At 34.6% G+C, this 23,755-nt stretch overlaps 1 protein-coding gene across 1 annotated transcript in view; it reads left to right on the plus strand.

Annotated features, from left to right (window-relative positions):
• The window catches only part of LOC150090540 (multidrug resistance-associated protein 1-like), an 82,610-nt gene extending 59,973 nt beyond the window's left edge, over positions 1-22,637 (plus strand). Inside the window, exons 11-15 of the mRNA XM_090378394.1 lie at positions 4,107-4,230; positions 4,911-5,012; positions 5,943-6,089; positions 13,851-14,009; positions 22,443-22,637. Coding sequence (XP_090234520.1) covers positions 4,107-4,230; positions 4,911-5,012; positions 5,943-6,089; positions 13,851-14,009; positions 22,443-22,637 — 727 coding nt within the window. The remainder of the gene's footprint in view (positions 1-4,106; positions 4,231-4,910; positions 5,013-5,942; positions 6,090-13,850; positions 14,010-22,442) is intronic.
• Positions 22,638-23,755: the final 1,118 nt, after the last annotated feature.

A 23,755-nucleotide genomic window follows, 5' to 3' on the forward strand; every position in this document is an offset into this window, starting at 1 on the left:
GTTCTGGAAAAAGATGACAAAGACGTGAAAGCTATGCCACTCAATAACAATACTGTTAGCAGAAGAATAGATGAAATGAGTGAAGATATTGAAATACAACTTGTTGGAAAGCTGAAAACAAGAAAATTCTCAGTGCAAATGGATGAATCAACTTTGAGAGACAGTGAAGCCGTACTGATAACTTATGTGAGATATATTGATAAAGGTAATTTTGCTGAAGAAATGTTATTCTGTAAATCATTAGAGAGCACCACTACCTCCAAAGATATATATAATAAGCTAAAAAATTACTTAGATGACAATAATATACCAATGAAAAATATAACATCTTGCGCTTCAGATGGTGCTCCTAATATGATGGGCAAGAAAAATGGCTGCTTAAAATTGATGAAAGATGAGAATCCAGAAATGCTTCTTGTGCATTGTGTTATTCATAGGGAAAACTTGGTAGCTAAAAATATTTCGCCTGTTCTTCATGAAGTACTAAAATCAGTTATAAAATGTGTCAATGCTATTAAAGCTAATGCCAAATGTGAGCGTCTCTTCAAGCTTTTTTGTGAAGAACAAAATGGAGACCATGTGAGACTTTTACTTCACACTGAAGTAAGGTGGCTCTCGAAAGGGAACTGCTTGAAAAGATTCATGGAACTATTTGATACTATTAGTGACTTTTTAAGTGACAAACCTGAAATGAAGCATCTGTTAACGGTCGATGGTAAAGCATTTGTGAGTTATTTAGCCGATATCTTTGAAAAACTAAATATATTAAATAAACAACTTCAAGGAACAAATAAAACTCTCGTCGATGCAAAAGCGAAGATATTTGGTTTCATTACATTTATTGAATTATGTCAAAAATATATTTGTAACAAAAAATTTTGAACAGTTTCGTTGGCTGCAAAAATGTGAAGTGACTGATACCGCTGTACTTGTTATTGTCGATCATCTGAAAATTCTGTCCGCTGATTTAAAAGAAAGGTTTTCTGATTTAAAACAAATTGATTTTCCAACCTGGATGATGCAACCAATGTTAGTGGATTTGTCTGATGTATCAATGCAGTACCAAGAAGAACTCTCAGAAATGCAAAATGATGAGTCAGTTAAAACTTTATTCAATATAAAAGGAGCGATGGCATGGCTTTGTGATGAAACAGAAATTAAATACCCAAATTCAACCAACTTTGCAAGAGAGCTATTATTACCGTTTCCATCTTCATATTTAGCTGAATGTGGATTTAATGCCATAAATGATTTGTTACTAAAGAAAAGAAATCGACTGGATATCACAAAACTGGGAGATTTGAGACTGAAGCTGACTAAATTGGAGCCCAATATAAAATCTCTCTGCATCAAGCACAAGGGTCTCACTAAATTTAGGGGCGCCTCCGTAGCCAGGTGGAAAGGAGCAGTAGTGCGTAGCACACGCTTCTTGATTATACCGGGGTTCGAGCCCGTCACCACCAAATACGGAGAATGCGGAAATGTCAGGGAATGACCCCCGCATATCCCGGAACAATATGGCCTTAGTTGCTAATGCTCCTAAAAACCAAATAACAAACAACAAATAAACACTAAATTTAGTGCACTCATCTAGAAGTGACTTCACATGGAATGTTGAAATTATTAAACAATTAAATAATAATTACTAAAAATTAAAATATTATAGAAAAATCTTTCATATAAATTATTTTGTACTTGAATTTTAGTTGTCTATTATATGTTTTGAAAATTTACTTACTATTTTTTTCTTAATAATTTCCTAATGATTTCTTCCTAAAACCTAAGTCTCGTGTCCTGAACAAGTTGTAATTAGGCTTCATTTAGGGAATAATCCAATTTTTGAATATAAAAAATATGTATATCGGTGTTTCCCAACATTACATAGGGGGGGGGCATCAGAATTTTAGAAAGACTTAGGTGGGGCATGGTAAAAAAAAGGTTGGGAAACACTGGCCTAAACCTTGAACAATATTTCTTAGTGTAAAGCCTAGTAGCTTCCAAGATAAATTCTTTGAATGCTTCCCATTTTGAATTTGCTGTTGGTAACATCATCAGTTGGTTTCACTGTACAGAATTTAAATACTGGCTCAGACCACCGTAGTCACCTTTATGAAAGCAAAAACCATTAAGTACCATCAGGGGTAAATTACTTTACCCCTGATGGTAGTTACCTCTTTGAGTAAATCCCACTTCAGCACACTGTGATCACTGCCACCTAGTGGTTGCTTTATCTGCAAATTCTTAATGCATGAAGAATCACTACTGATAATCAGATCAAGAGTATTACTCCCTCTAGTTGCCTCCCGAACATGCTGATGTAGAAAACAATCATCCAATAAATCCACAAAAGCCTTGCTAGTGTGTAAGTGACCAATCCACAAATTCCAGTCAATATCTGGGAAATTAAAATCCCCCATTATAAGACTCTCTGATTTACTGGCCCACTCTATTTCCCTGTACAGTTTTTTATTATACTCATCAGAGTCATTAGGCCTATAACACACTCCTATTCTGTTTTTTTTGATCTCCCAATGCTTATGTCACACCAAACTGACTTGACACTGCACTGCACTGTCCAGCAATGTCGACTTCCTTGGATTTTATGTGTTTCTTAACTAATAGCATAACCCCTCCTCCCTTCCTATCCTGTCTGTCCTTCCTGTACACATTGTACTCCCCAAATTCCAGTTCTGCATTCCTTATATCTGTGTGACACCACGTATCTGATATCCCAACAATATCTGCCTTTGATATTTTGAGCAATACCTCAAATTCATCAAATTTATTTACCAAACTACTAGCATTGGTGTACACGCAAGTATACATGCACCTGTTCCTATTCTTAGCTACCCTAACACAACCCATGTGTTTACTTGTACCGCAATGACTCCCAGCAGTCTCTGAAATGCCCTGCATCTTGTTTTCCAGGCTGCCGCTCATTCCAATTGAAGCAGTGCAAGAATCACTTTCACCTCTGCCAGTGGCTACTATTAATCTATTAGTCCTTGTTATCCCCCCAGGCTAGCAGTTTTCCGACCCACCTAACACTGCCTTGATAGCATCAGCAAATATTCTTGCACCCTTTCTATTTAATTGTATCCCATCCCTGTAGAAGCAGTCTTTCCTGTTAACAAGTACAGACCAGGTTGAAAAAAATTCTATCCCTCGAGCCTTGCACAATCTTTCCATAGCCGAATTGATCGACAAGGCTCTCATCATATACTCCCTCCTCTCATGTCTGGGCAGAATTGCAGCCACTTTCAAATTCAGCCCTAATTCACGGCTTTTTTTTTCAACAGTGACCTGTACTTGCTAAGTAATTCCGCCAGTCTCCTACTCTTAAAATCATTAGTGCAAGCATTTACAACAATATCACCTTTTGTGTCCTTAAAAGATGATATCTGCTTTACAATGTCATCAACCTTTGCCACTGCATGATTTAACAAGATCTACTGTTGCTAAAAATTTTACTTTACCAAACTTAAGACTTATTGCAATGAAATGTTATACAAAATGGCATGGTATCTTGACATATAGGAGCTTAAACAGGGTTATTGTAAACTCCATCATATAAAAATGCAGTCATACAGTTTACAATAAAATGCAGTCATGACATTAATTATTGCTGGATGAGGAATGTCCATGCACTTCAACTAATTGCAAAACTTATTCACTCTGTTACTCATGTGGCAGTATTAAGTATAAAGTTCTCATCTTGTTTGGCTTGATTACAAAGAACAAGCCTTACAAAAATTTCTCTATAATTATTAATTCAGAAGGCAGGTAGTACAAATTATACCTTCATTCCCCACTCACACAATCACTGTTAGCCATTTGTATAACTGTTAGAAATATTATACTGATATTCATGTATTTATAAAATGATAAGGAAGTAATAACTTGTATGATCATTAAACACCATTGATTTAAAAAGCATTTCTAGGATTTTAAACTCTTAATTTTGTCAGACTTTCATCATGCTTATAGCTCTGTACTTACTATTCCTTTCAATATTCATGCAAAAAAAATTTGAATTTAAGATATTGTTCATGGTAATTAGAGACTTTTTCTCCCTAAAAAGTAATGGTAAGTGTAATTTATTATAGATGGCTTGAGATACAACTTAACTTCCTTGGTGCAGGTATAGTGTTACTAACAGCTATATTAGCTATCGTGTCTAAGGAGCAAGGGATAGGACTGATCGGATTAGCTTTAACTTACTCTTTGCAGGTAAGTAAGATTTCTTATCTGCATATATATATTTTGGTATTCTTTTTATGAGCTAAAGATGCAATGCTGAATTATCTTTTTTTCCCCCTTATTTGATTAGAATAACACGTGGAAAAGGTTCACTGAATGACTATGAAATCTCCATTGACACACATGTCCAATCAGTTACTTGGACAACTGATTTTGTTGTCTAGGAAACCATACCAACAGGCATGCCCACCTGTCAGTCAACTCTATATACTATCTTACTGGCTGTTGATGGCTTAGTGAATCCTCATCTATTCTTCTAACTTTTAATCATTTAATACTTAAAATCAAATATTCTGTTGAGTAAAGTGGTCATAATTCATATAATTTCTGTAGTTCATATCCCACCACAAGTGGTCTCTAATATTTAAAGGTTATGGAATGAAAAACTTAATGAAGTGATATTTAATTCAGCTATATATATATAATTATATTTAAATAATGTTGGAAAAGAAGTATTACATAATAAAATAAAAAAGTATTTTTTTATTTTAAACCTTATTCTAATTTATATTACTATATATATATATATATATTTTTTTTTTTTACTCTAAAATAGGTGGATCTTGTTATCTAACAAATTTTATGTCTGTTTAAATTACTTACAATCTTAAAATATCAGTTAATTTTCTAACATATTCTTGTTTATAAAGATTACATATGGCCTTGGTGTATTCGTAAAATTCTCCAGTCAGTTAGAAACCAGTGCTGTTTCCTTAGAGCGAATCTCTGAGTATACAGCTGTTAATCAAGAGGTAAGAAACTTTTTCTAGATTTTTTGAGATTTCAATCAGTGTTTTATTAAGAGATGTTAAACCCTTTAAATTAACATTACTAGAAAAATAAATTTAATATTAAATTAGTTATCCATTATGTATGTAGTTTATGTAGTACAACACCAAGACAAGCTGTGGGAATAGCACTGCAGCCTAAGTGCTTAAAACCAAATATAATGAAAATTTATTCACTTGGCAATCTACCACTTTTGCAATTGAGCAAAAGTTTAATTAAATTTCAGCTTTTAATAAGAAGAACCCATTGGAAGCTCATGAGTATTCATTAATTTTTAAATTAAACCCTATATATAATCTTCCCAGTTACTGCCAGAGTTCTAAATAAGAAACTTACCACTTTGTCTCATTCAACAGAACAGTTTTAATACAAATTAGCCCTCTTTTTTTTTTTTCATTCATATCTGCTTTTCAAGGAGAGATAAATACCTTTTTCCAGGTATTTCTGGAACAAGGTATTTCTTTGCCCGAGGCAGCTATAAGAAGCATGTTTTTCTCTGCCTATGGCAGCTACTCAAAAGTGTGCCTCCTCTCCTCTCTTCCCCTCTCAATCCCTTAACCCTTGCATCTCCTTCCAATCTTGTGTCTGAGGCAGGTGCTTTGAACTCTCCTTTTGGAACAAGTTATGTGACTATTTTTTCTCTTTCAGGTAGCTTGAAATTAATATTTTTTGTATTACTATTTAAGCAAAAACTTGCAATAGACATTTAACAGATTTGAGAAGAATATAATAAGTTTTTAATAAACCTTTTATCTTATTAACAATTTATTAATTTAGTATTATGAAAAATGTTTCATACCCCAAAATCTTTAATTCAACTATATTTATGTAAACTGTCTTTGTTGATACAATGCTATACAATATTAAATGTTATCTTTTTGCTCATACAACAGGATTCTTGGGAAAATCCAAACTACAGACCTCCTCCAGGTTGGCCAACAGAGGGGTCTATCAGTATAAATGACCTAAGCATTACATATGAAGGTAGACTTAATCCAGTTTTGCACAATATTAATTTGCACATCAGTCCAGGAGAAAAGGTAATGGGATAATCCCACTTACAAAGGGCGTGATTTTCTGTTTATATTCAGATAAAAAATAATAATGGTAATATTGAGCATTTCATAATATTTAATTTAATTAAAATTTGGGAAAATGCTAAAGGATTGAAACTGACAATTCAGTTTAGTTAATTTTCATTAATCATAATAAATTCATCAAAATCTTGTCTCTGTTATAGTATTAAAATATTCATACCCATGTTTTTAAAAGCTTCTACAGTATATATTTATCCAATCATATTATGTAGCAGAAAAATCTGTGGGACCAAAAAATATATTGCAAAAACATTACTTTCCACTGAGTTTCACATTCTAAATAGACTCGCCTAAAAGTTGAATTTGAACCTTCCCATAAAAATCAAAATTGATGATTTCATTCCTATTTTTAAAAAAAATCAAATTTAAACGAGTTTTCATATTTTCTAAACTGTTTTCTAGAACAGACTCTTTGCTCCCTCCCCATCTGATAATTCATTGTGTGGAACATTCTCCCAAACAAAAAGCGACCTCTCAATATCCTAACTCATTACTTAAACCTTGACTTCTCTATTGAAAGTCTTTCCATATTTTCCATTGTTATTAATTGATACACTGGAGATTTATCTCAATCAGTTCTACTTAAATGATTACTTTAAAAAAAATTGTCTTTTCTCTGCCTTAGCAAACTTTTTGTGCAGAACTGCTTGCACCCACTATAACTTTGCATTTTATGATTTTAACACCTCTGTTCAGTTTAGAAAAATTGGTGTTTTTGTGTATTTAGTTTTTTTTTTTTTGTTTGTTTGTTTGTTTTTCACCTTTTGTAAACTAATTGTTAAATTGCTAAATTTTATAGCATTAGCAAGGGCACATGATGCAAGAAAGCAAGCTTATATAGCATCAGCCAAAAAAAAAAAAAAAACACCTTTCTCATTTCACCCATCCACTCACTCCAAATGTTTGTCTAGTTCTTCCTTGAATCTGTTTAAGCTATCAACTTCTACAACGATAGATGGAAGTTGTTCTGGCAATCAACCACCCGCTGGCTAAAGGCAAACTTCCGCACATCTGTCCTACAACTGTCTTTCCTCAATTTGAATTTATGCCCTCTCAGGCAATTATTCTGAGCAAGAAGAAGAAGAATCCCATCAGCATTGAGCATATTCAAACCATTCAAGGCTTTATACACCTCAGTCAGATCACCTCGCAGGTGCCTAGTCTCTAGACACTGTAATTTGCAAAACTTAAGCCTTTCTTCATAAGTGCAACCCTTTCTTCCATTCACTAATCTTGTTGCCCTTCTCTGTACTCATTCCAAGAGTCTATATCCTTCTTAAAATGAGGCTTCCAGACCTGTATACAGTACTCAAGGTGTGGCCTGACCATTGCCTTATACAAGGAGATAATCACCTCCTTATCCCTGCTAGAAAAATTCCTGGAAATCATTGACAAGACACCATGAGCTACTCTTGCAGACTGTCTGCACTGCTCAGAAAACTTCATATATGCCTGCACAATTACCCCAGGTCCTTTTCACTCTCTACCACTGTCAGTGTAGTACCACACAGTTGATACTTTACTCTGGGATTACTGCTTCCCATATGCAGTTCTTTACATTTTTCAATGTTAAACTTCAGTTGTCACCTCTCAATCCATATGCTCAACTTTTCTAGATCCTGTTGCAGCAGTGTACTGTCATTAACAACCCTGCTGCCCTTCCTGTCGTCTGCAAACTTGGACATTAAACCTGATATACCATCATCAATATCATTAATGAATACAGAAAACAACAATGGACCCAACACTGAACCCCGGGGTTCAGTGTTGGGTCTATTGTGGACTAATAACATTAGTCCACAAAGACTCTGTGATAAGGGGAAGTCTTGTGATAAGGGTACCCTTATTACAAGACTTCCCCTTAACAAACCCATGCTGTTTCCGAGCTATAACTGAAGTCTTGTCTAGATGATTCTGCAATGCTTCTTTAACCAGTGTTCCCATTAATTTCCTTGGAACAGAAGTTAAGCTAACAGGTCCATAATTACTTGTGTCTCCCTTTGATCCTCCTTTGTGGATTGGGGTCACATTTGTGCATCTCCAGTCCATGGATACCTCCCCTGAGTCCAGGGAAGCTTTCATAATTATGGCTAAGGGTTTGCTTACTTCCTTTGCCACCTCCTTTAATATAACTGGATAGATTCCATCCACCCCAGGTGCCTTTCTTGTGTTTATCTTCAGCAATTTCTCCTCCACTTTACTCTCAGTTATTACAAGATTATGTAGCTTACTGTCAGAGTTTAATACACCTCTGGCATTCCCCTATCTGAATAACTCCTCATGTGTGAATGTAGATGCAAAATATTCATTGTTTGTTAGCTACCTGAGCAGGATCATCAACAGTTGAACCATTGATATAAAGTGGACCAATCTGATTCATCCCCTTCCTTCTAGAATTTACATAAGTAAAGAACTCTTTGCTGTTTTTCTTTGCATCTTTTGCCAAAGATTTCTCATAATCTGCCATTGACTGCCTAACCGCCTTTGTGACTTGGTCTGTAACCAAGTCACAAAGGAGGTTCTTATATCTATCATAGGTTTCTGTGTCACTTGTTAATTTATATGTATCCCATGCATTTTTCTTCTGTCACATGTCTAATTAGTTCATCTGACATCCATTTAGGCCTAAATCTTGAACAGTATTTCTTAGTTGGTACGAAAAGCCTGGTGGTTTCAAATATTAATTATTTGAATGCTTCCCATTTTGAATTTGCTGTTGGTAACATCATCAGTTGGTCCCACTGTATAGAATTTAAATACTGTCTCAGACCACCATAGTCACATTTATGAAAGCAAAAACCCTTCCTTTCACCTCTGACGGTAGTTACCTCTTTGAGTAAATCCCCCTTAAATACACTGTGATCACTACCACCTAGTGGTTCCTTTATCTGCAGATTCTTAATGCATGAAGAATCACTACTGATAATCAGATCAAGAGTATTACTCCCTCTAATTGCCTCCTGAACATGCTGATGTAGAAAACAATCATCCAATAAATCCAATAAAGCCTTGCTAGTGTGTGAGTGACAAACCCACAAATCCTAGTCAATCTCTGGGAAATTAAAATGCCCCATTATAAGACACTCTGATTTACTGGCCCACTCTATTTCTCTGCACAATTGCTCATTATACTCATCAGATGCATTAGGCCTATAACACACACCTACTCTTATTTTTCCTTTCCTAGTGCTTATGTCACACCAAACAGACTCAACATTGCATTGTCCACCAACATAAATTGGATGCACTTCCTTAGATTTTATGTGTTTCTTAACTAACAGCATAACCCCCTCCCCCTGTCCCGTCTATCCTTTCTGTTCACATTGTACTCCCTCAAATTGCAAATTCTGCACTTTTTATGTCTGTGTGACCCCACATTTCTTTTCTTGAGGCAGATATCTCATCAATATCTGCCTTTGATGTCTTGAATAGCACTTCAAACTCATCAAATTTATTAATTATACTCCTAGCATTGGTGTACATGCAAGTATACATGCACCTGTTTCTACTCTTAGTTGCCCTAACACAGCCCATGTATTTACTTATTCCACTATGACCCTCAGCAGTCCTGGAAATCCCCATCGCCTTGATTTCCAGGCTGCTGCTCAATTGCGTTTCAATAGAAGCAGTACCAGAATCACTTTCACCTCTGCCTGCGGCTACTGTTAATCTATTAGTCTGTATATCACCCCAAGCTAGCTGTTTTCCGACCCACCTAACTCTGGCTGAATAGCATCAGAAAACATTCTTGCACCCTTACTATTTAAGTATATCCCATTCCTGTAGAAGCAGTCTCTCCTGTTAACAAGCACAGACCAGGCTGAGAAAAATTCTATTCCTTGAGCCTTGCACAATCTCTCCAGGGCCAAATTGATCGACAAGGCTCTCATCATGTCCCTCCTATCATGTCTGTGCAGAATTGCAGACACTTTCAAATTCAACTCTAATTCATGGCTTTTTTTCAACAGTGACCTGTACTTGTTAAGTAATTCTGCCGGTCTCCTACTCTTAATATCATTACTGCCAATGTGTACAACACTATCTGTCACCTTTTATGCCCTTAAAAGATGATATCTGCTCTACAACATCATCTACTTTTGACCCTGGCAGACATACCCTGGTCCTGTTCCACCTATCCTTTTTGCACAATATGTTCCCTTTTCCCTGACAATAGAGTCACCGATAACCAGTAGTTCCTTTGGAACCAGTGCATTCTGCCTTGGCGATTGCCACTGTATTTCACGATGTTCAAGTGCAAGCTCTGGCATTGATGTGGGCAGCTGAGAGCTTGATGGGCCCCTCAATTTAAATCCTTCGAGGGCATCCACCCTGTCCTTCAAGCTCTCATATAGGCTCATAACAATGCTGATTGGCAGCTGATTTCCTCAAACTCCTTACATCGCGCACACACAAAGACATTCCCTTTGGCAATATCATGTCCCATTCCTGATTGCTCCATAAACATCAAAGAAACAGTGCATTTCAAAAGGCTGTGATTCAGAGGACAACGGCCCCCCTCAGTTCTCCCCTGAGCCAAGCACTCCCATTAGTTTGAGCCTTTTGCTTTGCTGCTCTGGTCTGAGTCATCATTTCTATTCAATTTCAAATAAAATTCCAATACAAAATATAACCCTAAACATATATCTGAATGCAGTTATAACACCATATATATGTATTTCAGTATCGAATATTATCTCCGAGTTATGTTAGTTGACTTTCTTATCTCCTGTCAAGTTATATGTATTAATTTATAATGTTATGTTTGTAAAAACTAGGTCGTTATATGTATTTAGTTAAAAAAATACAATTTAATTGACAAAGAAATTTAATAAGATTATTAAATGTTGCTGATTAATTGATACTACTATACGCGCTATCTAGTTTTCCGTTAAACCTTTCGCTATCTAGTTCAGGGTTTACGTTGTATTATATAACAATGGCAGAGAAGTTACAAACGGTAAATCTACAGACACGAGGTATTAATTACTTTCAAAATCGCACTATCTAAATTCAAAATTTACCACAGAGCTTGACTAGGTCTATAAGCTACTTATAGAAAATAATTTAATCTAGCAATTAAGTCAATAAACTGGCTTAATATAATTGAAAACTTAGTGTTTGTGGTTCCTTCCAGTTCTAAAACATAACTTCTGCCATTCTGCTGTTAAATGAAAGACTGCATCTAGAACGTATGTACTAGTAGTTGTGGACTTCTACTGCAGCTGATAGCAGCATTACAAATCTTGAAAGTTGGATATCCAGTTTTTGTATACCCTGGATACAAAGAAGTTCAGTTATATTAAATCTGGGGTGAGAGAGTAGATAATCAAAATTCTGTTTCAACTTTGTTCTATACATCTGTTTTGGGAAATATTTTAATTAAAAAATACCAACAATCTTTGCAAAATGAGGAGCCATAGTATCTTCTTCATAAATGCTGTTATTAAAAATACATCGTATCTTAGCTGTTTGTCTTCATGCATTAAATACAGTTACAATATATCTAGATAACTGGTCAGTAAGTGATAAATAAATTTTGTTTTTCATTAGCAAACAAATTAGCATTCACTTTTTGAATATCTTTGTTTTTTCCATTCATGCATTAACTGAAATTGTATAGTTGCAGTTTTTAATAGTTCCACAGATGTGGAATGCATCATAATTGTCGAAGAAAATGTCATCCATAAAGTTCTTGTTATGTATGCCTCAATACGATCATGGTTTGCGAGTAGCATATTCTTCATAGTCCAAGCTTTGAAACAACCAAAGATAGTAAAGGTGTTTTCTAAGACAGTTAACACAATGCTAAGTTCAAAATTTAACCAATGGATTGATTAGGTTCAACTTCGATAGCTTCCTGCACTCTTTCAACATCATCAGTGATAGGTGGCCTGCTTGGACAGTCCTCATTTGTAATGCTACTTGCTCAAAAAATTTCAGAGAAAAGGTAATGTCAAAAATGCAGATTGTTTGATTAGTCCATCTGTAAAAAAAATTATAAAAAGAGGTATGGAATTTTATTGCTAGCCTGCACTTTAGTTTAGTAAAGCAGCCTGCATTTTGGAATTAGTAAAGGCCAAAAGATGCAAGGAAGCTAGGTGTTTGTTGCATCAGTTAAAAAAATAATAATAAATAAATAATTTTTTATTTATGCAACTTATATCCTTCTTATCATACCCTTCTCCATGCCAAATGATGCTAATCCAGTTGCCCTAAAATTTTACAGACTACAGTACTCTCTCAGTCACCCAGGGAGGCAGTTTATTCCAGTAGTCAACAACAGGTTGACAAAACGTAAATTTCCTGAGATCTGGCCTGTTAGTTTTTCCCCAACAGTTTATATGTATGCTCCCTAGTTTTTTGGAGGCCGCCAATCAGAACACAATATTTCATTCTGTTAAGTCAGTGTCAACACACAGTTCACACATTAACTGTGTGTTGACATCTACATGTGTCATAGGATTTTAATCCACTTGGATGAAAACCTACCTGACTTTAAGAACTATTTTTTTCTGATTTCACAGAAGAAAAATCAGATATTTCTGTCAGGCAACTTTTTCCAGCATGACTAGTTTAGCCATAGTGAGGCCTAAAAATGTCTCTGCACTCCCCAATACAGATTGACTCAATCCCATAATTTTTGAATTCAATTCATAAGGTTGTAGGTTAAGCCAGCAGTGAAGGTATTAACAGAACTAAATTTCCTTTTCCCTAGATGCAAAGGTTTAGAAAAATCATTGATAAGATACAGTGTGCCTTTTCTGGCCATCTGCTGGAATAAGTTGCTTCCATGGGTAGTTGAGGCTGACAACTTTGGAAAATTCAGAGGGTAGCTTAATAGGTACCTGCATATGGAGGGAAACCATAGGTAGTTTATTTTATTTTAATTGTTTAATATACATTTTTTTTTTTTTTTTTTTTCAAAAAATCATAGTGGTAACAGAGATAAAAACTGTAAAGACATATAGCAAGAAGACAAATATATATATATATTTTTTTTTCCTCCCTTTTTTTGGCTGATGCAGAAAAAGTCTAGGCCTCCTTACATCCATATGGCTAATACCAATATTGTGTTCCAGTTATAATAGGGATTCTAAAAGATATTGTCAGAACTTCTATGAATTTTTTTATGTGAGAGATATTAGAAAATTTGTATTATTAGTATTAATAGTTGAAAATGATGCAAGGAATAAAGCTTATACAGCATCAGCCAAAAAAAACCCCACCCAGATCATCTCTCCACACCCTTTAATAATTATACTAATAAACATATTATATTTATGCTAATCAACTTGAAATATAATTACTTTGTTTTCTTTTACTTAAAATATTCCTTGCTATTGAGGTAAAGCCTAGAGAAGCAGGTTTAATTTTCTTTTATTAGTGTTCCGGTGTAGGATTAATTTTGAGTCACCAATGAAAGTTAAAAAGAAGCACAATATATATGCTGTCATTATGAGTAAGTAGGTATCAGGTGTATTATGTTTTGCTTTTTTTTTTTTTTTAAGGCTAGCTGTAATCTTGAGGTGGTGTATGTGATATATTGTCAGCCTAAATTAGTTACAGTGAAGATGTATATAAACTCTTCTAGCCAATAGATGACTATATTAGAGTATAAAAATGAAACAATAAAAATACCTGCTTTGTCATTAAAAAGAGTTACAGAATTTAATCAATGTCTAATACATTGTTTATTTTTTACAGGTAGCAGTTGTTGGTCATACAGGTGCAGGAAAATCTTCCTTGGCTTTATCTCTGTTTAGAATTGTGGAACCTTTCCATGGCTCCATTAAAATTGACAATGTTGATATCACTAAAATTGGACTTCATGAGCTACGTCATAATCTCACAATCATTCCCCAGGTAAATTATTTTTTCACTGTAATATATTCACCTGTTTTTTTCAATGCAAAGTGCAGTGGAGTGTGAAATTAAAAAACATGCAGCTGCACTGCAATGTTTATTAATTGTTTCTTGTACTTGAATTATAACTGATAGGTGCCAAAAATATTAAAGAATCTATTTTTGTGATGACACTAATTTTTTTGTATTCCATCAAAATTTTCTGATTGTCTCTCCATATTGTTGGCTGTATTAGAATGGAAGAAGTAATGCCATAGAATAATTAGATAAGAAGTATTCTCTGATTGTGCATATTCTACTTGCTGCTCATGCACTTTTAGAACATTTTCTATGCATCTGCTCAAATCAAGTGAATGCATGAGCACACAAAGTGCAGTGCACGCCTAGTTAACTATAATTGGAAATAAAACAAGTCTTAGGTATAGCATCATGTGAAATGAATGAAACCCAGTGAACCAACCAAGCCATTGACTTGTGAGAGAAATTTCTTGAAGGGTAGTATAAGAAATTTGACTAAATCTCATTTTAAAATTTTAGGTGGTATTACTTGCCTTTTGTGTAAAAAGAAAGGAGCTGTACATTGATGAACATTAGAAATAAATAGAGGGCTGGCAGAAATAGAAAAGTATACCTCTATGGATTTTTTATTAAAATCTAAAATAAATAAATATCTCCTGAGGTGACAAATGCCAAGATTTAATTAGAACATTATGAAGATGAGCATCAGACCTAGAGAAGATGGATGGTCAGTACAAACGTGAATAGACAATTGTCTTAAAAACTATCAGAAATCGAAGTTCTAAATTGACTGCTAAGTTAAAATTTCCTACTTACATGATAATTGATAATAGCAATTGAGAGGAGCCAACAACTATTTAATTAGTATTAATATAGTAGTATTATTATTTTCTGCATATAGCAGAAGGAAGCCCCAGGCCTTTGCTGCACCAGCAAATAAAAAAATAATAATAATAAATAATAAAATAAAATAAAAAATAAACTGCCTATATGTGTTTCCCACCTCACATGGTTATCTATTCAACTAATCCTCAAATTTCCTGAATACATCAGCATCAACCACCCACAGAGAACTTATTCCAGCAATTAACAACTTGCTGGCTAAAAGAAAACTTTCTGTAATCTAGACTAAACCTATTCCCCTATAATTTATGTTCCTTAGTTCTGGAATCATTTATAACAATGAAAATTTCGATTCATTCATTTTACTTGCCCCTCTCTGAGCGTTATAGACCACAACTGTTCCCCTGCCTACCTCTATAGTCTGCATGGTTAAAGTCTTTCTTCATTTGCATGTCTCACCAAGCAGGTTTCCCATCTTTGGACCCTTTCAAGCAGCTTGGTGTATTTTTTTGAGATATGGTTTCCATACTTGGACACAGCATTTAAGCAAATTTTCAATAATTATCAGGACACTACTGGCTCTCCTTGCAGCCTGTCTGCACTTGACAGAGAAACACACATTGCCCAAATTATAACTTCCAGATCTCTTTCTTCTTCCACTACTTTTTTAATGTGTCAGTGTATAAGTTATCTAGTGTATAAGTTATTTTGTAGTTGCTATTCCCCAAGTGTAAGAGCTTGCATTTTTCTACATTGAAACAGATTCTACACTACTGCACTACAGGATGGCTACTTTTCTGGCCATCCATGAAGCCTATCCAAGTCATTCTGAAGCATCACTGCTTGGTGCTGATCATTGAGTACTTTCCAGATCTTGACATCACACCCTATATCCCTGTGTTAATTTGCATTTAAGAAAATCAGAAACAACAGTGATAATCCCAATACTGCTTGGGAGACTCCACTTCTAACATTAGCCCATCTGAACAGTAACATTTAATTACAACTCTCTATCATCTGCTGTACAGCCAATCTGCAATCCATCTAAGAATTTCATCTGTAATCTCAACACACTCCAACTCATGTAATAACCTCTTGTGCAGGACTGAATCTTGCTAAAATCCAAATAAACAATTGAAATCACAATGCACATCACTCATTGGAATCATAGATAATGTTATCATTTAATGAAGTCTCTCTCAGATGTATATGAATAGATAGAAAAAAACATCATTTATTGTAATCACTGCTTTGGTTTGTGTTATCACTTTTTCCCTTATCATAGTTTACATGATAATTTTTTCCCTTATCATGTCAGAAATATTGATAAGGGAAATATTTTCTCTTATCATGGTTTACACATGTACAATGTAAGTCATTATATAACACCTGATTTGTTCTTGAACACCAACAATTGTGTGTTGGAGTTTAAGAACAAATCGGGATATTATGTAATCACTTTGGGATTAATAAGGATATGGTTAGGCTACCTCTTGGGTAACACATACAAGTCTGGAAGCCTCATTTTAAGAAGGATGTAGATCTGTTGGAATGGCAAAGAAGAGCAACAAGATTAGTCAAAGACACAAAAGGGTACCCTTATCATAAAATAGTTTGGTCCCACAAATTGCAGCACTTGAAACTAGCACCTGCTAGGAAAACTGATTGGAGTGTTTAAAGCTTTAAAGGGATCAAGTAAACTAAATGCTGATAGCATCCTTACTCTCTCTTGGACAATACAGAAAAGGGAACTTAAGTTGAAAAAGGATAGCTGTAGGATAGATGTGTAAAAATTTTCTCTCATTTAAAGAGTGATTTATGGAACAAATTTCCATTTGGTGTTGTGAAAGTGGGTAGTTTGAATAAGTTTAAGGAAAATTAGGTAAATTATTAGAGGGAATAGAAGATGAGGTGGGGGTTGGGTTTTTTTAGCTGATATTTTATATTTGCCACTATTAATACTAATACTACATCAGGAAAACACTAAAAATTGTCTGCTAGAATGACTTTTGAATACATGCCCTAGGCTATAAAGGCAGTGAACACTGGTCTCATATGTGAATTGATTACAGCCATTCCTGTCTTAATCATAATATTCTCAGATTTCAGAAATTAAGTTTAAATGACATAAAAGAATTAAGCAAAAAAATAAATAAATAATTGACTAACTCTTAACCTAAGCCTCCTATCCTTCAAAACACAATTCACTAGATGACAGAGCTGTCCTAAATACATCTACTGTCTGTCACTGCCAATTACAGATTACTACCAGTAAGATCAACACAGAAACTACCTTAATTCTGACTGCAATGACCTTCCGATTGCGCTGGAAGTGAATGCCAAAAAAAGTAATATTCAGTGGTGAGCTATAGTGGGCTCGCGAGAGCCCATTGTTATTTTTTTTGAAAATTTGCGAGCCCATTGTTGAGATGATCATTTATTTTTCTAATGAAATCCTGGATGCAGCTATTGAGTATCCAGGGCCAAAACTATGGTGGGGTGAGCGGGGCCCCATCTGCAGCATTTTAATGGCGCTGTCGATCGGTTATGTATTTTAGAATTGCTTCATTTTTGATTTGATTACAGTGGGACCTCCGTTTAACAAACTTCTTTATAGCAAATTTTTTTGATTCCCCTTGGTAATTACATTTAAAATAGCTTCTGTTGAATGAAGAAAATTTCCATGTAACGAATGGATTAGGAGAGACAACTTTGTATGCATTGTTCTCACCTCTGGCCTTTAGGCAATTTAGGTAATTAAAGTGTGAATTAAGGGTGAAAGGGATTACCATTTCACAATGTTAGTGGTGTCTATAAAACCTATGCAGTCACATACCATGAAATCGCGCAAGTCAGTATGCTTTCCATAGCCAGTCAGAGGATTAAGAAGATTCTCGACATGGATTATAGCCTCTGGTCAACCTGTGTTGTGGTTCCCCTTTACTCCGAGAAATAGGCATATGTTTTTCGGAGAAGTGAGTGATCCAAGCCTTTCAGTAAATTTTTCCTGTCTATGTTTACATGGTCACAGTAGCTGAATATCCATGTGATTCCGACATTTTGCACAGTATTCAAAGAACTAGTGACAGTAGCAACGTAGAAAGGAGGGGGATTGAGGCAACTAAGATATTATATAAACGTTACGAAGATGATATGTTGGCAGATTTTGAAATTTTGTCGAGGCTTTCACTGTGTAGAAAATTTTCTAAAATATAATGGCATAGGGGCAATAATAAAAAAAAAAAAAAACTCTATGCGTTATATCATCAATCTCTAAAAAACTAGCACAAATTAAGGATGATTGCTAAAGAACTTGATGTGTAAACTATAAAGATTGGTCGTGTGTTCGGGCCACGGTAAGCAGCTTGTAGCTTGCAGACAGCAATTGTGGATTGGAAGGATTATCCCACTTTGTGCAAACATTTTGAATCAGAAGTTAAATATTCGGGATTATTAAATTGACTTTTAAATCTGGAATTTCTTAACGATTTAGCACTAATGATCGACATCCTGCAGGAGCTCTCTTACCTTTCAGAAGCTTTACAGATTCACTATGGTAAAAGCAGTTAAATTAATTATTCAAACTATCAATGCTATTGTTAATTTGAAAAATTCTGAAGGAAATTATGAAGGTAAAATTGAGAACATGTTGAAGTAGAAAGAATTTGAAGGAATCGAAATTGAAAGTAAAAAAATTACCTCATGACAAGTTATTAAATGCATTGTTTTATCCTTAAAGGATAAGTTATTAATGCAACAGGGTGATTTTAAATTAAATAAAGAAAATAACGATACTATTGAAAGAAATTTTAAACATATGCTACCTGAAATCGTGAAATGTGAAAGAACTTTCGTCTCGGTGGCAAGATGGTGAAAACCAAATAAGAAATTTAAGTTTTCTGATGAAATAAAAATTAATGATTTTAGAGATTTTGTCGAAGACAGTTTATCTTTAAAATCGAGTGAAATTACCTTTTCAATTAAGAAAGCCAGAAGATATCTTTGACACCATTGCGATTAGCAGTGCTGAAGCTGAGTGAGTTTTCAGCGTAATGAATAATATTGTGACAACTAAACACATTGCAGATTATGATGACCATACATCTAAATGGAAAACCATTGCTTACATTTGATCCAGATCGTTATGTCAAATCATTCCTCTGTAATCATCGCTCAGCTATTGAGCAAAGCAGAAGATCGACAACAAATATTAATAAAGACGTAAATTGACAATTTTTAGAATAAATTTTTCTTGAATATTTGTGAAATAATTTTTTTTCATGTAATCTGTGACTTTTTGTGTACTTTTTCTAGAAACTTTGTTTTTTATGTAATATTTGTTTTTATATTGTGATAGTTTTTATGTTATTTGTGATATGGGAAATATTTCATGTTATTTTTTATTTGCAATATTAAAATTTTATCATGAAAAAAAATGTATCCATTATATTTCCCTAATTGCGCATGTGCCGAGCATGCGCAGTAGATAGTTTATGTGAAACATCCTTCACGTTTTGTTTAGGTATTTTGATTTGTATATATCGATTATGAAATAAAAGAGTTTTTTTATTGTAAATATTTTATTGATCATTCAAAGATTTTCATAATTTCTGGAAGACAAGATACAATGGATTTATGATAACTAAAGTAATAGATGTATACAGTAATACCCCGACTTACGCTACCCTGACTTACGCGAACTCAGAGTTACGCGGTTCTTGATTTTTTTGTTTTGCAACAGTGCCGCCCACTATCTTCAAGGTCGTTTTTCATATGTTATCGATATACGGTGCGACGGCGGAGAGTGAGAGCGAAAGATGAACAAAATTCAACTTTGCTGCGCATGAGCTGCACACATATACAAGAATTTGTATTCCAACTGTCATATTTATATGTGTGCGTTCGAATTCGTGCTCAACTTTTGTCGGAAATTACATCGTTTTCACGAGAGAAATGGATCGCGTCAGTCGAGCCGTATACAGTCAGTCCTCGTATAACACGTGTTTACACTACATGAATTCGATCATACACTATTTATAAATATGTACGGTAACAATATCTTATAATTTAACACAAACCGAATTGGCTTATGCACGATTCGCCTTTGTGTTTACAAGAAATGACAGTAGAACGCAGAATCACCCCAACCGAACGCAACACGATAGGAATGAAGAGAAGATTCAGAAAATTTATTTATGTTTTTTATATCAGTGAAGGGGAAACACATTTTACCATAATAACGTAAAAACCAACACAATTCCAGCTATTGGCATGCAATTAGATCGAGTTTACTACCAGTTTATAACAGATTCCACTAGCAGAAACGCAACTGGATTTTTATTGTTTTATGGTAGTAACCCCTAGAAATGTGAGGTGTTAATAGTGCATCTCTGCCTTTATGGTGTTTTTTATCAGTTGCTACATGCGCGCAGCTTTGTTTATGCGTATCAAGCGTGCCTCCTCATTTTGTAATTGTGCTTTATTCCCTAAAATGAGTAATATACTTAAAATGTGTGAAAAGGAAGCGTACTGGTGAAGACACTGCAGATTCAGAGAGAAAAAGAAAAGCAATTATAGATAAACAGAGGCGGACTGGGTCAAAAATTTATAGTGGCCTCATACTATGGTTTATGGCCAAATCACACAGGCCCACCAGGGTTTCCCGGTAAGGCTTATGGCCAGTTGACCTCTGTCGATAGAGAAAAAATAAGAAATTGTGAAACGCTTTGAGCAAATGAAAGACCATGTGATATTGCACGTGCTACAGGCCTAAATGAGGCAACAGCGAAAAGCACATGACAATTGCAAACTTGACAGGTCTCAGCTCAATTGAAAAGGGCTTAAAAATTTTAATACATATTTGTATTAATATGTATAAAGAACTGCAATTTTATTAATATTTTTCTTCTAAACTAGTGTTTATGTTAGTCCTTGGCCCAATTAAACAAAAATTTATATGTATTTATATGCAAAGTTGTACCCCAACTTACGCGAATTCAACTCAAGCGATTTTCGTCGGACCCACCTATCGCGTAACTTCGGGGTATTACTGTACTTGCAAAAGCAATGTATCTAAATATCTCTGTAAAATAGTACCGATTGATGTACCGATCTTGTAGTTTAAGCGACATACGCAGCTGTTTGGGGCACCCTAAAAATGGAATGTAACGAAAATGCAAGACGAAAAAAGAATTGTTGGCAAATATTTGTATTGTTGCAGTCATACTTACTGCAGTAGTAACTTCAGGAAACTTGATTGTGACGTCATACTATTCAATAATTCTAAAAAGTTAGAACTCCAGACACTGTCGTATCCAGTTATCATCGTAAGGTGAGGCATGACGACCAGGTTTTTAAGTTTTGTTTTTTTTTTTTTCAGATAGACCCAGGAACGTTTTATACATTCACTTATACGCATGGTTAAGGCAAGTAATAAGCCACATCTGTCCACTCCCCTAAATCCATCCCTGACTCGAGATATCATACCGGTCACGAAAAATGCATCACGCTCTTTAATCATACTACTAGTAGTGCGAGCGTGGGAAGCGCCTCTGGTGGAAGCCACGGATGACTTCACTTCTGTGACTGATCAAATTTACTCGGTAGAATGTCGGAAAAACTGCAAGCCCATTGTTAAAATATTCACAGCTCACCACTGGTAATATTTATATATAAACAGGCATATCCATCCCCTTTTATACAATCACAACAAAATGAAAACATATTAAAGTAAAAATTCAAGGGAAGGGAGATCATTCTCCACAGTAAGTGTCAACCAGTTTTAGGACTATAAAGATGTAGAGGTTGTAGAAGTACATCAACAAGTGAAGGAATTTTGTTACAAATACTGCATGCATTTTGAAAAAATTAAAATAAATTTATTAAATGTGAGGAACAGCTTGAATACCTCAAAAATCCTCTGGATGCAATTGTTTCCCACCTTCTGAAGGCAATAGTTGGATGTTTGGTTATCACAGTAATCAGCCCATGCTTGCTGATTGTAGATTATTCTAACTAGGCTAGCTTAAGGAAGCTTCCTCAGCTATTTGTCTGTTATTGTCGAGGAATGTGATTGTACCTTCTTTTCCATAACTTTAGCATTGAAGATCAGTGAATCTTTCTACCTCCATGCTTTTTGAATATTCTTTACTTAATGAGAAAATTAAATATTGTTCACTGCAGTCTGTAACTTCAGCTCTAAGAGATGTTCAAAAATGCTTGAACACAAAGATGTATATATGTAATCTAATAAGTCTTTGCATTAAATTGTATTAAATTTTTAGCTTTGGAATGTACAAAAGTGTTTATTTTCCAAGTGGTTATGTAGCAACGCTACATAACCACTTGGAAAGTAAACATTCATTAAAAAAAATTTAATTGAAAGTAAACATTCATTAAAAAGCATTATATATAATTGATTTCAAAAACTAAGATAAACACAACATACAAATGAAATGTAGGGATTAAACTGAAAGAAAGTACAGCATTATCAACAGTGATGCATTATCTGAAATATTAATTAATTATTACTTATATTAAAATTATATTAACATTATCAATCATTAATTTTAGGAGCCTGTAATATTTGCTGGAACAATTCGTATGAACCTTGATCCATGGGAGGAACGGCGTGACTATGAAATTTGGACAGCATTACGTCAGGCTAACCTACATAATTTTGTAGCAAATCTACCAGGTCATTTAAATTATCAACTTACAGAAGGTGGACAAAATTTGAGGCAAGGCAGTTATTTATATAACAAATAATTATTTCTTGTTTTCTGTTAACCTAGCAGAAAGTAAATTTCAGTTTGTATTACAAATAATCACAAATTGTTCATGCCCCAGCATAAAAAGTGTGATAACATAAGAATATGAATATTTTTCTATTTTTTTTCTTGACCAGTATCGAGCAATGTAAAATGCAATATCATGTTACTAATGGCATTATTTATTTAAATAAAAAAAATTGTAAGCTAATTTTTTTGTATACCACAAATTTATAAGCTAATAACACAGCCACATATGAATTTTTTTACTGATCTTTTTTTCCTGGTCAAACCCAATTAGGTGAAAGACATTGTAATAAATGTTTGTTTTCAAAAACTGGTATAAATGACTTGTATAATAAATTACATTTTCCGACGCTCATTTATAGCTTAAAATCAGCACATGATCGCTCACTGAGGGTGATGGTAGATGGCTCTCTGTCTTCTCACTTCTCCACTAATGCCGGTGTCCCCCAAAGTTCAGTTCTTTCCCCCACTCTTTTCCTCTTGTATATTATGACCTTCTTACATTGACTGGAAATCCTATCCATAGTTTTGCCGATGATAGCACATTGCATTCCACTTTTCGTTTTAAGAAACTTTGTTCTGCTCAATCAGCTTCAACTTCTCGAAAATCTGCTACCAATTCCTTAAATGCTGATCTCCAGGTAATTCTCCAGTGGGGCAAACACAACTTAGTTGATTTCAATCCTCCTAAAACTCAGTCTTGTCTTATATCTTGCAAAAAGGATTCTTCTGCTACTATGCTTATCTTTGGTGACACTCCAATTTCTAGGCAAGAGGATATATCTCTTTTGGGGATTACCCTGACTTCTAATCTCTCTTGGCACAAGCACATTACAAATATTGCTTCCTCTGCATCTAAAAAACTTGGTTTTCTCTTTTGCTCTCGGCATTACTTTTCTTCCAAACAGCTGCTCACTCTGTATAAATCGCAAATCCGCCCTGCCATGGAATATTGATCCCACATCTGGGGTGGTGCCCCCAAAACCTCTCTCAGGCTTCTTGATTCCATTCAGAAGAGGGCAGTTAGGTTAATTAACGATTCATATCTCACAGAGTCTCTCCACTCGCTTTCTCTTAGATGTACTGTTT

The sequence above is a fragment of the Mastigoproctus giganteus genome, chromosome 1 (genome assembly GCF_048544385.1).
Source record: "Mastigoproctus giganteus isolate SK-2022 chromosome 1, ASM4854438v1, whole genome shotgun sequence".
Taxonomy (NCBI): Eukaryota; Metazoa; Arthropoda; class Arachnida; order Uropygi; family Thelyphonidae; genus Mastigoproctus; species Mastigoproctus giganteus.